This window comes from Ascaphus truei, chromosome 20 (genome assembly GCF_040206685.1).
Source record: "Ascaphus truei isolate aAscTru1 chromosome 20, aAscTru1.hap1, whole genome shotgun sequence".
NCBI classification, from domain to species: Eukaryota; Metazoa; Chordata; class Amphibia; order Anura; family Ascaphidae; genus Ascaphus; species Ascaphus truei.
Genome location: NC_134502.1, coordinates 19531608 through 19549618, shown reverse-complemented (window position 1 = coordinate 19549618; position 18011 = coordinate 19531608). Strand labels below are relative to the sequence as shown.

Genomic DNA, 18011 nt, shown 5'->3' with positions numbered 1-18011 from the left:
ACCCCTAATGAGCCACCCTGTCTTTAGAGAGAATGATAGAACGCTGCAAAAAAGACTAGAAAATCTTGAGAATACTTTAAAAGAAAACAAATATAGAAAATACGAGCGCGATGAGGAAGATTATGCTACTGGGAACATAAAAAATTGGGTCACACACAAAGGTAGGGATAAACGCAGAGACCCTAGACACACCCAAATAGATACCTCACATAGGGATCATGCAGTGAGAACTGGAGCAATACCGAAAGATAAGACACAAATAATGCAAAAACATACGACCAATAATCACAGATTTTCTGAAAAAGAAACATCATCTAACCACATTCCGCATAGGGAAAATGTTTTTAAAAAATGTAGAGAGATCTCTAAAGAATTAGCTAAACCAGCTACACAAACCCCTTTTTTAGAATCAGACCAGTTTCTAGACATATGGGAAACATCGAACAGATTTACTCCCCTAGAGACAATAGAAACGAACAAAAGTCAGAAAAAAAGAAGGATAGAGGAAAAAGAGGAGGAAGAAGAGGAAGACGAAACCTATTAAGAAATGTCGATCCTATAAACTATGATAACATTTTTAATTTGAGTTCAGTGCAATTAGACGAAACACAAAAAAGTGTCATTTCTAAAGGTTTAACCTTTGCACCAAGCGTCAGGTCAAATAATTTTCAATTATTTATAGACGCCAATTTATTTTTAAGAAAATTGACCATACAAAGGCACTTTTTATATCAGTCATCTGCGAATTCAGATCTAAGAAATTCAGATGAATTACTACCTTTAAATCGTAGGGATAGCACTTTTAAACACACCGATCTGAAATTAAGGTCCACCTTTTACCCAAGCCATAATAAAGGACATTTTTTAGAAGTTTTTTACCAAATGGTTTTAGCTGATTTTAATAAGATTGCAGCAAACCAAGATTTTAGCAAACAAAACATGACTAGAAAAGAGAGGGATGCTCTTAAAAGTCTGGTCAAAAATGAAGAATTAATTATAAAACCAGCTGACAAGGGAGGTGGAGTTGTGGTTATGGATCGGTCAAAGTATTTACTGGAAGCCAACAGGATCTTAAGTGATAAGAAGACCTATCAGATCCTTAACCACAACCCCACTAATCCCTTTTTTATACAACTAAAGGAACTTTTATTAGAAGGGAAAAACTCAGGAATTTTAAGCGATAATGAATTAAAATTTTTATGTAAGGAAAATCCGATGCTACCACTGTTTTACTTTTTACCAAAGATACATAAAGACATTTTAAATCCCCCCGGTAGACCCATTATATCGGGTATAAACTCACTGACTAGTAACCTATCCCAATACATCGATTGCTTTTTATCCAAATATGTCCCAAATTTTAAATCTTATATTAAAGACACTACGGATATTATAAGAATTTTAAGTGACATAAAATGGGAGGACAAATATATTTTAGTTACTGCTGATGTGAAAGCCCTGTATACCTCAATAAATCACTGTGATGGGATAGAGTCGATTAGAAAAATTCTAGAGAGGGATACTGAAATTAAGAAAGAACAGGTAGATTTTATACTCAAGTCTATTGGTTTTATTTTGGAGAAAAATTTCTTTTGGTTTAACAACGAATTTTATCTACAGAAATGCGGGACTGCCATGGGGACGAAATTTGCACCGAGTTATGCTAATATTTTCATGGGGATTTGGGAAGAGGAATTTTTAGAACCCCCCCATGAACTCGGTGCAAATCTCGTCTCCTGGCACAGATTTATTGACGACGTGATACTAATCTGGAAAGGGAGTGAGGAAGAGTTAATGAATTTCTTCGGGGCCTTAGAAAATAATAACCGCAACATCTCTTTTACCCACAAATGGAGCAAATGTGAGGTAGAGTTTTTAGATTTAGTCATTTTTATAGAAAATGGGGAGTTGAAAACATAGAACCTTTTTCAAAAAGGTTGACAGCAACAACTTTATATTAGAAAATAGCTGTCACAATCCTCAATGGATAAAAAACATCCCCTACGGGCAACTAAGAAGAATTAAAAGAAACTGTAGTGAAGAAGCAATGTACCAAGAACAGTCGGAGATCCTCCTTAACAGATTTAGAGATAGAAATTATGATGAGCACGTTTTAAAGAAAGCTGTTGATAGAGTAAATCTTGTCCCAAGAGAAAAACTATTATTAGATAAAACCAAAGATGCAACCACCAACAATAAAATAAATTACAGTATGTCATTCCTTACACCTTACAATAAAGATGCCAATGATATCAAAAAAACTATTTGTAAACACTGGCATATTTTAAAAAATGACCCTGTCCTTAGGGGTCATATTCTGAGAAACCAACAATCCTTTTTAAGAGAGCACCAAACCTCAAAAATAAACTGGCACCAACCACATTTAAAACCAGACAGGAAGATACTGCAAGGACTTGGTTGGATAAACCAATAGGTTTTTATGGCTGTTACTCATGCACGGCATGCAAATACAAAGGAAAGGATAAGTTTAAATTTATTTCGAAAACAACAGGGGAGACCTTTACTGTTGAAAGCTATATAAACTGTAAATCAGACTATGTAATATACCTATTACAATGCCCATGCGGGTTACAGTATATTGGTCGTACGTCAAGACCAATACGTACACGCATATTAGAACATGTGGGCAACATAAAAAAAGGTCTCATCAGCCACAACCTATCTAAACACTTTTTGCACTTTCATAATTCCGATCCGAAATACTTATCTTACGTGGGTATCGAACAAGTCATCAAACACTGGCGGGGGGGCAATAGGCTAAACAGTCTGGCCAGAAGAGAAACCTACTGGATTCACAAAATGCAAACCATGTCCCCCCTAGGTCTCAATGTAGACATAGATATTGGTGCTTTTCTAGTCTAATTACTACACAGCATACATAGTATATTGTTTATCCTATATTTTAAATGTATTTTATAATGTATTTTATAATATTTATTATCTAAACTGTCCTTTAAACATAAATGGAAATTTATGTAATCTATGGGTATATTCTACTAAGGATGTGTCCCCCTTTTTTTCTTCATATGATTTATTTTATTTTATATGACATTTAGGTCCTTTAATGATATCAAGTTATTTAAGACTGTACCATGATTATTAATTATGTCTATCCTCTTTCTCCTTCCTCCATATACCTCTCTACTTCTATACACAGTCAGTGTATTTTTAGGAAACAGTATATAGGAACATTTTAGTGTGTATATATTATTTTGAAACATTTTTATTTACACAAATATGTTCTGAATCAAAATACTTTATTTTTTATCTTTTTACAGTTTAATAAAGATTATTTAGTTATGTATTTATGTATTTATTCACTATAGGGGCTTTGGACCTCGCGCTATGTGTGAGTGCTGAGGGGGTTAATTTTTACTTTTTAATGAAATCACGATTTTTTCTACATTAATTGATGGGCCTATATATTATACTAGAGCACACCCATACAATTGTACTCCTGACGAAGCTGTTGCGAAACGCGTAGAGTTAGAGTTCTGAGAGATCCTGCGCCTGGAAGGACTGGCAAACTACTGCTGAGATTGCTCCCATTCTGGCCTCCCGTCCTCACCCGTGACGCGAAACCGGAAGTGACGCGACGGCACTGACTGATACGGAACTACACTGTGAGGGGAAAGTGAAGCACCGAGCAGCAGCTTACTTCTCAACCAACCTTCTATCGGCGGTTCTCTCCACCACCCATCTTTATTATGGAAAATGTGAGTTTCCTGAATACCTGTGTATAATACATATGTATAGTTCATACTATATGCACTATTTGTGGTTTTCTTTATTTTCATATCATCCACTTCACTGAGAGGCATACAGACTCCAGTTACACAAAGGGCTCCAGTCAGAGAGAGAAGGATCTCTGACATGCGGTGATTTAATACGATTTTTGTGAGTTCATTTCTTACGTTTTTTATATTTTCTGTAGCAGTGAATTACCATCTGCACTATATATATTTATATTTTTTTACATATCACGAGCTTATCCTGCGCTCCTCCTCAACCCCAAGAAAAGAATTCAAAATGAGACGACATAGGCTTTTAAAGGCCTATGACGTCACATTTTTCGTCATGGTTCCCACGGTCCTGATTGGGCCTTGAAAACCATGTGTTTTGGCCGACAAAAAAAAATGATGACGTCACTTAAAGGCAATGAAAGCACAGCCAATCAGAATGGCTTTGCTTCAATTGTCTTTAAGATGATGTCATGAAAAGACACATGGCCGCCCTCACATGTTATGGTAGCCAATCAGAGCGTGGGAACTCCATCCCTACTCTGATTGGCTCTAGTATACCATGTGACAGAGGCTTGGGGGGAAAAAGGATGTGACATCATTGAAAGCTTTTCACATGGTACTAGAGCCAATCAGAGCGTGGGAACTCCATCCCTACTCTGATTGGCTGTAGTACGTCACATCCTTTTCCCCCCCAAGCCTCTGTCACATATATACTAGTATATATATATATATATATATATATATATATATATATATATATATATATATATATATATATATATATATATATATATATATATATATATATATATATAAAGTTGCATGATGAAGACACTGTACAAATTCATGGGTGAAGGGTGGGTATCGGGCCTGTGTGGCTTAACCCCTTAATCACCTTTGCGGTTATTATCTGATAAGGTATTTAAGGGGTTAATTGATATCTTAATGTACTTGCTATCTATTGGCTTTGTATTTGCTATGTATGTTGTGGGCAAGACAAGGATGTTGCTGGCGACGGACACTTCGTATTGATGAGGTCAGTAGTACTTTATTTATTTGAATATGCTAGTTAATGTTTTTAATAATGGGCAATTAATCTATTATCCATATCTGGATAATAGTTATTTTGCACATTATTGTAATGTAGGTGTTGGGGGGGAGGGTGTATGTATTGAATGTATAGGCCAGGTTTATTTTTTTTACATTCAGGGTTGGTTCCATGGTTCTGCGTGGGACCTCTGGAGACCACCTACGGGTATCCTCGGGTATCCCAAGGGTATCAGGCTGGTGGTTCCACGGGTGACACATGCGGGGATGATGATGTGTGGTCCCACTTCTGTGGGGGCACCGCGGACCTGTAGTCTGCGGGGATGACGATGTGTGGTCCCACTTCTGTGGGGGCACCGCCGACCCGTAGGTGCGGGGATGATGATGTGTGGTCCCACTTCTGTGGGGGCACCGCGGACCCGTAGTGAGCACCCGTGAGTTCCCCAGACCCCCGAGGGAACCACCCGAGGCCCCGCAGACACCTGTGGGTCTGACCCGGGGCTCCTAGACATCCGCGGGCCTACCGTGGGGACCCAATTGTGGCCCACGGTGACCCAAGGAGACCACCTGGGGGCCATGGTGCTGGCGGGATCCACCAGCAGGCCTCCAGAACCTGTGTAAAAAGAGCTGCTGGTAAACTGTAGGTCTGTCCAAGTGCCTCGCCAGCCAACCGGGGACACGCGTGGGGCTGCGTTATGAACCCTGTATGTAAAATGATAAATCTTGTATTTATGGGGGGGGCACAGGGGGTGGGTAATGTATTTAATAAATATAATGCTGTTTATTGTGGGTCACTGTACTGTTTTTATTGTGGGTACTGGGGGTGGGGGGGGGGGGGTGTTTCCCCAACGGTATGTGGGTAGGCCTCCCTTGTGGGTACTGGGTGGTTAGGCCTCACGGGGGGGGGGGTTAGTGTGGGAGGGTATGTAGGCATCCCGAGTGGTGGGTGAGGGTGGGTTAACCCCTTAATGACTGTAGCGGTTAATAACCGCTATGGTGATTAAGGGGTTAGGGGACATTACTTTGTATGTTTTAATTTTTGTCTCTTTTTGCAGCAGCGGAGGGGCCATGTGCAGGTGGGTAGTGGGTAGTGGGTGTGGTTATTTACACGGGATCCCCCTCCCCACATTTACATACAGTACACTGCACTCACAGAAACACAGGCCAGGCAGATTTAACTGACACAATAGGGGGAGGGGGGCTTACACAGATTAGTCAAAGCAGGGAAGTTTAGCAGACACAATAGGGGGAGGGGTTTTTACATAGATTACAGTGAAGGCAGGGAAGCTTCACACACAATAGGGGGAGGGGTTTTACATAGATTACAGTGAAGGCAGGGAAGCTTCACACATAATAGGGGGCGGAATTTTTACATAGATTACAGTGAAGGCAGGGAGGTATAACACACACATTAAAAATATGTATGTAATGTATTTATTGTTTATTCTGCCTTAACCCTTTCATTGCCTTAGCGGCTATACGCTATGGTAATGAAGCAGCATTTCTGTATTTTTAATAATATTGTGCAGGAGCAGGGGGTTCCCTGAGCATTAATTTCTGGCTCAGGGAACCCCCTGCTCACTGTACAATATAATTAAAATACAGAAATGCTGCTTCGTTACCATAGCACATAGCCGCTAAGGTAAGGAACGAGTGTTTATTTATATATGTTTTTTATTTATACTGTACATGTGCAGGGGGTCTCCGGAGCAGAACCGCTGTGGTTTTAGGTTCGGGGACCCCCTGCTCCCCGAGATACAGGCCCCTTTAGGGGGTGCCGGTATCCCTCTGCTTGGTTTATAGGTCGCGATCACGTGATCAGGACCTTTAAACGCAGAGGGATACCGGCACCTCATAAAGGGGGCTGTATCTCGGGGAGCAGGGGGTCCCCCGACCTGAAACCAATGCGGTTCAGCTCCGGAGACCCCCTGCACATCTACACTATAAATAAAAATGTATTTCAAATGTATTTATTTATAGTCATTTATTTATTTAGATTTATTTATTTATTTTTAGTGGCAGCTGCTGTGTGTGAGTTTTTTTTATTGTGGGTAGTGGGGGTGGGTGAAGGGGGTATTAGCCCCAACGGTGGTTGTTTAGGGCTTGCGGGGGGTAGCGGGAGGGCTTAACCCCTTCATGACCATAGCGGTATTAACTGTTACGGCCGTGAAGGGGTTAAGTGCACCCGCAACCCCCCCCGCAAGTCCTAAACTCACACCAAGGGCCAAATACCCCCTTCACCCACCCCCGCTACCCACAATAAAGCGGGCACGGTGAGTTAACCCCTTCATTGCCTTAGCGGCTATACGCTATGGTAATGAAGCAGCATTTCTGTATTTTTAATAATATTGTGCAGGAGCAGGGGGGTCCCCTGAGCATTAATTTCTGGCTCAGGGAACCCCCTGCTCACTGTACAATATTATTAAAATACAGAAATGCTGCTTAGTTACCATAGTACATAGCCGCTAAGGTAAGGAACGAGTGTTTATTTATATATGTTTTTTATTCATACTGTAGATGTGCAGAGGGTCTCTGGAGCAGAACCGCTGTGGTTTTACATCCAGGGACCCCCTGCTCCCCGAGATACAGGCCCCTTTAGGGGGTGCCGGTATCCCTCTGCTTGGTTTACAGGTCGCGATCACGTGATCAGGACCTTTAAACGCAGAGGGATACCGGCACCTCATAAAGGGGGCTGTATCTCGGGGAGCAGGGGTTCCCCGGACCTGAAACCAACGCGGTTCAGCTCCGGAGACCCCCTGCACATGTACACTATGAATAAAAATGTACAGTACTGTATATTAGGGGTTATAGGGGACGGCTTTAAAGACAACAGCTCGCAAACGCCCCCATGCGTTTTTACACGGCATTGCAGTATTGCAGCCAGCGGGAATAAAATGCTTAAATCACAGCCGCGAAAATAACGCTATATACCCCGGGAGAAAACGACACAAAACCGCACATCACCGGGATCTTCTGAAATTCGCGGAGCTAGCCAAGTAAGAATAAAGTTGGTCGCCACTGTATGTATGTATGTATGTATGTATGTCTAGGTCAATATATACATTCAGGGTAAGAAATGGTTTGGTAGGAAATGCTTGTTTTGCTGTCTTTAAAATGTTTTTGGCTATGCTGCTATGCATAAATGTGTGTGTGATGTATTTTTTAATTAGATAGATGTAATTTTTGGTGTGTATGCTATTCTTTAGTTCATGGTGAGGCTTGCTTTTTTATATTGTAATCTTTTTGGTACTTATATTTTGTCTGATGGTAACTTGTTCTGTTTAACTATTGAAATAGTTAATTGTGTAATTGTTATGGATGCTATTTTAATTGTTTTGGGATTTGATTAATGAATGCTAATTGATTTATGGTGACTTGCTTGGTTCTAATAGGATACTTGTTTGGATTTAATGGTATTTTGTTTTGAATATTTTATTTTTATTGTTAACATTGATTGCCAGAGTGTACATGGTGCATAGATTGTATGCATCATGTATAAAATGTAAATTCAATGTTTTGATTGGAAGATGAGATTTGATTTTTTTAGGAAATAGGATTTTATTTTACTGTGGCTGATATGGAGAAGTGGTATTTTTATTAGAGCATGTTTTTGATAACCCTTAAACATTTCTTTGTATATTGGTTCATCATGTGTATATATATATAAATATAATAAACACAAATGAATACCGCATCAACTACCAAAGATTAAATGCAATGTTTAAAGCCTATCTTTTACAGAAAAATAACTGAAAGAAAATAACAGAAAAATAAACTGTTAGGCGGTGCTAGAGGAATAAAGTAAATATGAAAACACAGAAAAAGAAACCTCTAAAGAGCACTCAAACAATTATTGCAAAATAATAATAGTAATTTATTAAGTCAAAATATGATGAAAAACAAAAATGACACACAGCTAACTGAAACTCTGACTGACTAAGGCAAAATAAAAAAGAGAATTGGGACAACCCAAAAGAAAACTACAATACCATAAAGAAACAACAAATCATAATTTATTCAGCATCTCTAATGGAATAGCCACCATGGGGACAAAGTTCCCATAGTGATCTATGACCGGCCGGTCATATAGAAAAGATACTGAACAGATGAAAAAACCTTTTAAAAAAAATGTTATACCAGTGTGCAGGGCACTACAATGAAGACCTAAACCATACAGCTATACATATGGTACATGCAAACATATTATATAGTAGGTACTTCAGTGACCCCAAACACAAATGTCAGGAAAAAACATAATAGAGAGGGAAACCCAGAAAATTGAAAGCAGTGAAATCACTGCAAAAATAACATGGGTATACACTCAGCTCCTGTTAGATGATATTGACACAAAGGTATCAGGTAGACATGACCATAGTTCAGAAGTAGCATCCAGGGGTATACAAAGAGTATATAGTCCAAATAAAGTGCCAGCAGTCAGGGTCGGCAGCATAAAAGTCCCACCAACGCGTTTTGCCCGCTAAGGCTTCTTCTAGGGTGGTACTGGGGCAACGGAGCAAGGCTGGTTAAATAGGACACAAATTTATGACGTATTTCGTGCCAAAATCAATCACATTAAAGAGTATTCGGTGTGTATTTGATGCTGCTTCCGCATGTTGTATATACAAAATCGTGGTTCCATGCAGATGGCGCCTTTTCAATTTGGCTTGCCATTAGAGGGGATAATCTCCAGAGTGATGACGCGGCAATGACATCATATTACCGCGATAGTGGGACTCCAATTCCCGTGCATGCGCTGCCCGTGCCAGGGATCATATAACCTGGTCTCAGTGACGAAGTCATGTATGCATTGCGGCTGTCCGAGAATAGCTCCACAGTCACTCGATAACTGCAGTTCAAATCCCGCACATGCGCAGAGACAACCCAACTTCAAATAGCGCAAGTCTGCACCAATCCAACTGTAGGAACACTGAATCAATCGCGAGAAGAACTCGCATCCAAATAAACACATCCACACATCAAGGTTGACAGTGGTCTTGATTATGACAGGCTGCTGCAGGCAGCTATTGCAAGTGCAGCTGCAGGCATGAGATATGATGTATATGGACCAATCAAACATAGAAGATCCAATATAAAAGTTGCAGCAGCATGGCAAACTTGATGATGTCAGTCTTGATCCATATAGAGGGTTAGACATAAGCTTCATAGGTAATGAGATACTTCTCGCAGCTTCTCGCCAGGCAGATAATGACACACGCACACACACTGACTGACGCGTGCACACACACTGCCGCGCACAACAAGCACACTGAGTGACGCACACACACACAGTGACGCACACACAAGCAATTCAGAGTTACCATAAGAATAGAAGTGCAAATAGTTAAACACGCTTTCAAAGTCAAACTTCTTTGCGTTTTGGCACTGAAATTGTGTTTTGATTTTAAATTAAAAACATCCCCATCACAAATACAATTTCGTGACAAAACAGTGACAAAAGACAAAGAAGTTTCACTTAAAATGTGCATGCTCGGAACACACACTTTTTTTCTATTGTTGTATACATGAGGTCACAATCTTAGTAGCACTTGTTTTGACACAATATATACAGTATGATGTGGTGGATTTGGGTTCAGAGCTTACAGGGGCTGTGTGTATTTGTTACTGGGTTCACTCCAAGATCATACAACTTTTCTTAAGGGAGCGAAAATACCTGCAACACCTTTTATACAGTATCTCAATGTATAACTCAATACGTTCAGTCTAGGCCTCAGACTAAAGAACATTTTTAAACAATAACATTCACAACAATGTTGCATTTACAATGATTTTTTTATGTATGCTTTTTGTGGGTATCTATATTTATAATGTGCACACAGAGTTCTCAACACATTACAAAAGAGACAATATAATACAAGGAATTCTAATACAATAAGTGCAACAAACAAAATCAAATCATAGGAAATAAAATATCTGCGCTGAAGTACGTACAATCTAAGTGATATGTTGGAAGACATTAAAACAGCAGGTGTTTATTCAAACTTTAACCTGTAAGTAATAACACATGCAAAATTGTGTTTCCATCCTCCATTTAAATTTGGCAAATATGTTGCTGCAAGAATACCAATATTAGTATTGAATTGAGCATGTGATTAATTTATGCATATAATATATCATACATTTTTGCCATGTAATACAGACCTGGCATGCCATAATATGAACATGTATATACTGCACAGCCTAATGTGCACAGCAATATTTCAACAACTGCAGCCACAGTTCTTAGAAAGAAAACCAATGGCGACGTGATGTAAAATAAAAAGCACTTTGAGGATTGATAAGGAACAGCATACAGTATGCAGTAGAGACAGATTGTTTCTGTTGTACCTGAAACACCAGGTATATACTCTTTATGGAACTTGCTGCACAGCAATGTATTCTCTTACTGAATCAAATGTCAAATGCCTTATTGAAATATATAAGCATGGAAATGAGTGAGATTTTTAGATCATCTTTCTAAGTGAATGTGTACAGTACATTTCTGCCTTTCTTAATGAATCAAAAGCACCAGTCATCTCCAAATTAATTAAGTTTAAAGAATTATTAGAAGCTATTCCTGCACACAAATACATACAGTCGCTATACATTTTCAGGGTATTATATTAATTAATACACATTTTGGTTGTGTGATCGATATTAATATAAATAATACTAATAACAATATGAATAATATTAACAATATCATATATGCTGTAAACATATAAATTAATAATATTAATATCCCAAATATTATTATTGCTATCTATATTATTACAATGTATACTTATCTTATCCATATTAATTATGTCAATACAATTAATATCTCTAGTGACTATAATATTCATTGACTACAATAAATGGAATAAACAAGTCTAGTGAGCCTGTGGTACAGATACTTTATTTTACCAAATGATGTATGGTACATTTGTAGCAAGCTTTATTTTACTTACTGATAACATGCATTTCACGTTATAAAGCAGAGCCTTAATAGGATTTAATAGCAGTGATAATGCAGAATATGACAGGATATACCACCATAATATATCAGCGATACCAATAACTATTTTTACATTTGTACATGTGCTGAATCTTGTACATAGCTTTATTATCATCTAACTATACATTGCAACATCCCATTGGGAGTCGGGACAACCTGGATCCCATCTCATCAGTAAGAGGTCATCTGTCTTCAAGCCACGCTGTGTCTTCTCCAGAGGGAACTACACAAATATAACATCAATAATCTTACCATCTTTACAGTTCGAAGAAGTTCATAGGTTGATCTGCCTCCCTCTCCTTTCATGCAAAAAGACTGTTTAATTGTGAAACATTCTCCTCAGAGCTGCTCCGATCTCCTGATTCCTCAGGCTGTATATTATAGGGTTGAAGAATGGAGTCACCACCGTGAACAGCAGAGATAGGACCTTGTTTATGTTAAATGAGTGACCTATGGATGGAACACAGTAAATAGTAATCAGTGTCCCATAATATGTGCAAACCACCGTGATGTGAGAGCTGCAGGTGGAGAAGGCTTTCTGTCTCCCAGTGGTGGAGGGAATCCTGAGGATGGAGAGGGAGATACATACGTAGGTCACAATGATGAAAGTAAATGGTATAAAAGCTACAGGGACAGCTAGCACAAAGTCTTCAATTTCTATAAAGGAGGTGTCTGAGCAAGAGTCTTTTAGAAGAGCAGCAAAATCACAGAAGAAATGGTCAATGACATTAGGGCAACAGAACTGTAACTGACTGATTGGAAGAATTATTATTAATGACACCAAAAATCCTAAGAACCAAGACCAGATCGCCAGCTGGAGGCAGAGCTTGGACTCCATAATGGTGGTGTAATGCAATGGGTGACAGATGGCCAGGTATCGGTCGTAGGACATCACTGTGAGAAGGAAACATTCTGTAGTCACGGTTGAAAAAAAGAAGTAAAGTTGACTGATGCAGCCAGCAACAGACATGGTGCCACCTTCTCTCCATATGAGGTGTAGCATGTTGGGGACAAGGTATGTGGTGACCAGGATATCTGATAAGGACAAGTGGGCCAGGAAGAAGTACATGGGAGAGTGGAGTTTGTGACTGACTGACACCAATATAATGATCAGTAGATTACTACTTAAGGTCATAATGTAAGTCATGAGGAACACAGTAAAGAGTAAAATCTTGAAACTGTGAAGATTCTGAAATCCAAGAAGCAGGAATTCTGTGACTATGGTTTGATTCTTCCCAAGCATCACCTAATGACAGAGTAAACACAAATTACTTCTTCGATACTTGTGTTATGCTAAGATGAGGGGTAGTTAAAGGTCGAAAAAGAAACCATTCCAATGTCCCTCTCTTTATCTCAATCTTGCTTACGCCCTTCACTCTTCTTCTGCTGTCTCCTTTTCCCACCATTTGTCTCTACTGCTCTCTTTCACTTAAAAAATTCCCTCACTGCCCAATACCTGTGGAACTAGTTACCCTCAAAATATAGAATACAAAGCTACATGACTCCAAGCTTTCAAATCTCTTGAAAAACAGCTTCAATTTGGAAAATGTTAATAGCCTGGAATCATGACTACAGATAGAGAAGTCTACATTGCTCCTCCAGAAAACACAGTTACAAATTGCAGGGAAACAGTTTCAGGCAAGGAGAATCCTGTTTGTGCAGCCAACACAACATAGACAAACAAATTCCTCAAAATGCAGGTCTCCTCTAGAACAGAGATACAAGGTTGAGCTCTACTCACAAGTTCACAATGCAATTCTTTATTTATTGTAACAGCCAAGAACAGAGGAAAGGTCCATATGGGACCTGAAAAGTTGTTCCTCTTCTGTTCTTGGCTGTTGCAATAAATTTAGAATTGCATTGTGAATTTGTGAGTAGATTTCTACTTTGTATCTCTGTCCTAGAGGAGATCTACATTTTGAGGAATTTGTTCCTCCAGATAACACATCATATCCCATTAAAAATCCCAGCGTTTCTCAAATGCGACATATCAATTAACAATGAAGCCCCAATGAACATTCAATTTGACAAATTATTTAGTTAATTACTGTATAATAATTAATAATAATCATAGTTTGTTCTTGTATAGCGCTGCTAGTTTTACATAGCGATTTACAGAGACATTTTGAGGATACAGTCCCTGCCCCAAGGAGATGACAATCTATGTGGGGTTTTTTTTGTGTTATGTATCTCCATGAGGCACAGGGAGATAAAGTAACTTTCGAGGTCACAAGGAGCCGACACCAGGAACTGAACCAGGTTCCCCTGCTCCAAACTCAGTGCCAGTCAGTGTTTGTACTCACAGAGCCACTTATGTTTTCTCTATCTTTTTTCTTCTCATACGCAAAACTTGGCCAAAAAAAGCCTGAAACTACTCAAAGTAGATCCCATAAGCAGGTCCTACACTATAAATTTTATATAGTGTCTTGTATTTCTTCTACTGCATCCCACGTAATTGGCTTTATTTTTGTTTTCTCTTTTCACTTCAAAGAAATACAGTATAAAATGTGTACTGCCTACACAAGCTGCTAATGGTGTCTACCCTGACATGGTCGCAGGCTTCAAATGTTTTGGCCAAGGGATTGAACCAATCGACCAATATTTATAAGAAGAAAATATATAGAAAAAACATATAGTCATCAAGGAAATAATTGGTCATATTGGATGTGCTTTGAGGCTTCTCCGTTTATTGTAGTATATTTTAAGGAGCTTTAAATGTGGCACTCCAATTATCAAACATAAATAAATACATTACATATAAAATATTGTGGGTCAGGGTTTTGAGCTTGCTAAGGTTCTGTATAATATACAAATAACTGACTATGTTGTTTTTTTTTTTTACAAAACTGTGGGAAAATAATGATACAGGGAAATAAAAGGGAATTTTTATTTACGTTAGTATATAATTAATAATAATATAATAATAGTTTGTTCTTGTATAGCACTGCTAGTGTAACGTAGTGCTTTACAGAGACATTTTTGCAGACACATTCCCTGCCCTGTAGAGCTTACAATCTGTTTTTTGGTGCCAGAGGAATATAGACCCTGATATAATATTAGGACTGCAATTTTTACTTGGGCTATTTACTTACAATTCTACTTATTAAAATCCCACCCTACAGCAAAACAGATTAATTTGACTTACCTCAGTATCTCACACTTACCCTCATATATAGTGTCTACAAAAATGATTAGACTCAGTCAGTATTAGGCTCGGCTTTTTCAGAGAATCAGATTAGCCTTCACTTGGCAATGTCCATAGTGAGATGTATGTATCAAATAAATAAGACTTGAAATAATTATCTGTTCTATGTTAATCCTATAATATGGGAGCATCTTCTAATGCCAGGCAGAGTGTCTGTCACAGGCAGACTGTAATGTCAACAACACCCAGATTGCTAGAGGTTTTTATACTCTTTATGCAGTAGAGAGAACAGCCCTTGTGATACTCAGTGTACAGAATTCCATGGAGACTTCATCAGGAGGATGAACGTAATTCCGGTAGGAAAACATCAACTCCCAATCCTGTCAGTAGCCTTACAGAACTTTACTGCAGTTTGGCATCTCCAACTTGCAGATAATTGGACCTTTCCACTGCTAAATTAATTTCAGGTTATACTGAAGAGACTTGAGAAGTTGTAAAAGTTCAGAACATAATAATACAATTTATGAAGGATCAGATATTTTCTTTGTATTACTTTTATTTTGTTGATTTCTTTCTTCTATTGATGTGGCCTCAAGAAGTAGACACAAGAACCCAGCTTCCAATAGTTGTGCTATTCTTTAAGACCCTACGAGCTAGAGGAAGAGTTGGTTAGGTGATGCATCAATAGCGATGGTGGGAAAATATTAACCCTGTGTCTACTTTATTTAAGTATGTATAACTTTATCTGAAGTTATTAGCATGTGGTTGAAAATGATGACCACATGCATAATTGTTAATGCCCATTTTATGGGTTATCTGAAATTTAGGAGAGCATATGATAATTACATGTGCCCCATCATCAGGCATCCCATACACACTGACTCAAGCCCTATAAAGTGAGGCCCTGAACTTGTCAGTGAAGGGTAATATAACTGGCGGGTTGGGGCCAAAGGGATGGACCTAATTGTTTCTAGTTTGGGATTAGAGGACAAGGGTTTGTGAAGGGGTAGAAATTTAAAGTAGTGAGGTGTGCAGCCTGATCCTACTTCTTCATTTCAGTCCAGAAGAAGGAGCTCTAGTACCATTGGGATTCCTGGATCGTGGCCCATAGGAGGAGCACAGGTCAGTTGGAGGCTCTGCTGGAAGAGGCGGTAATGGAGGAAGCCTGGCTGACCAAAAGGAGAGAAAATGGAAAGAAGAGGTGCAGCATGGCTGCTGGAGGGGACCCTCTTTCATTGGGCAACAGCCGCGGAGGTAGGCCGAGAGGAAGAGAGAGAAGATTCCAGAGGTCCCTTGCTGCAGTGCCAGGAAGAGGGGGAGGATCCCAGGTTAATGCAGAGGGAGTATGGGGCATGTGAGTAGTGGAGGTGTTAGCATGCAGTCAGCAACATGTGGTGGCTGTGATGGTGAGCACTGGCCTTTGTGGGTGTGAAGGGAGTAGGGCAATTGGAGGTAGATGGTCCAATCACAAGGAGAGGCTTTGCCCATTGGATGGGCAGAGGGCAGTGTTTGACAGGAAGGAGCAGGCTGGAGGGGGGAGTGCAGCCAAGAACCCCAGGTTGGCCTTAATGAAGCAGGCAGACGTTAGGGAGATGGGGGATATTAGGAGGATAGCAGAGGCTGGCAGGAGGTAGGGAGAGAGGCTGCCCGTGTTTGGAAGGAGTAGATCCAGATAGGGGTTTCTAGGTTCTGTTTCTGGGGATGAGGTTAGCAGTGTGCACATGGTGTGGGTACAACAAGGAAGGATATTTCTTTCAGGGTTCCTCAGCATGAGGGGGGAAGGGGTGGTAAGGTCACTGTGCCAGGAGCAGCTCAGCAGTGGAAGCAAAGGATTTATGGATGTGAGGTGGGGCCAAGGAAGCTGCGGGAGGGCTGGGGGGATCAGAGCATAGTGGTGGGGCTTGCGAGACCGGTGAATGTGGCTAGATCAGTCAATAGTGAGTAATTCATGCAGGCATTGATGGAGTTGATAGCCAATTGGGGTCAAGGTGTCAGCTTAGTGATTTCGTTGACAACTCTGTGTTCATGGGCATGCAGTGAGTATTGAGGTATGACGGTGCCTCGTGGGGGAGGGTTGTGGTGGTTAAAAGCTCTAGGTTGAGGGTGTCATGGCCAGATGGGGTGGTCTATTTTGGGGGGACAGGTAGTGTAAAGCACGCAATGGTGGTTTCTTCATCAGCTGTGAAAGTGGGCCAACTGGGGTAGCCAACTGTGAGGAGTGCTGGGCACAGGCGACATTGTTAAAAGATGCTGGAGACAGGGCAGCAGGGGGGAAGTAATAGTAATAATTGAGGCTGTGAATTTTAGTGTCACAAGCACTTTGAGGATAAATTTGTCACAGGAGGTGAAGGATAAAGGGGATAAAGTTGTCACAGGAGGTGAAGGATAAAGTGTGAAAATGGGTGTGTGTGGACATTTTGCTTTTCTCCCCAATTTAAAGGAACCTCCCAGGATAAAAAGAAGGATGAGAATTCAGAGGGGTAGAGAAGGCAGGCTCCTAAGTATTTTGGGGATTGGTTGCAGGCGATCACCATCTTAGCTAGTTTTATTTTGGAGAAAGTGTCAGAAACGTTTTTGGTGCTTTTTAAGTATGTAGATACAATTTGGGGTGCTTGTAAGCTTTATGGGGGCTCTGCTTCATGGGAGTGTGATTGGGAATTTTGCCAGAGGATGTTGTTCAACAAGCAGTGGTGCTAGGATATGAAGGACATGAACCTGTCGATGTCACTGATAATACTGCAGAGGACTGTAACGGATCGGATGCTGCCCGCAGACCACACCCGTCCCCTGTGCTGAGGTGGGACGTAGGGATACACGCACCCGCAGCAAAGGGAGCGCGTCTGGAGTGTGGTGTTAGTGTTGCCAGGCCAGGTATAGTAATGAAGACAATACTTGCCTGTACCGGTAGTAGAGGAGGAGTAGTATTTGCCGTTGCCAAGATTAGGGATAGGAGAGTTGCGGATGACCGAAGGTATAAGCCGTGTTACAGGGATGCCAGAAGTCATGAAGTCCAAGTATAGCCGAAGTCGAGAGCCAGAGGGGGTAGTCGTCCAATCCGCGT

The 18011-nt window shown here is 40.1% G+C and overlaps 1 protein-coding gene across 1 annotated transcript; it reads right to left on the bottom strand.

Annotated features, from left to right (window-relative positions):
- Window positions 1-12124: 12124 nt before the first annotated feature.
- On the bottom strand, window positions 12125-13048 carry LOC142471373 (olfactory receptor 6B1-like). Its single transcript, XM_075578183.1, has one exon. It carries the CDS (start codon window positions 13046-13048, stop codon window positions 12125-12127), a length of 924 nt encoding a protein of 307 aa, XP_075434298.1.
- Between the last annotated feature and the right edge of the window lie 4963 nt (window positions 13049-18011).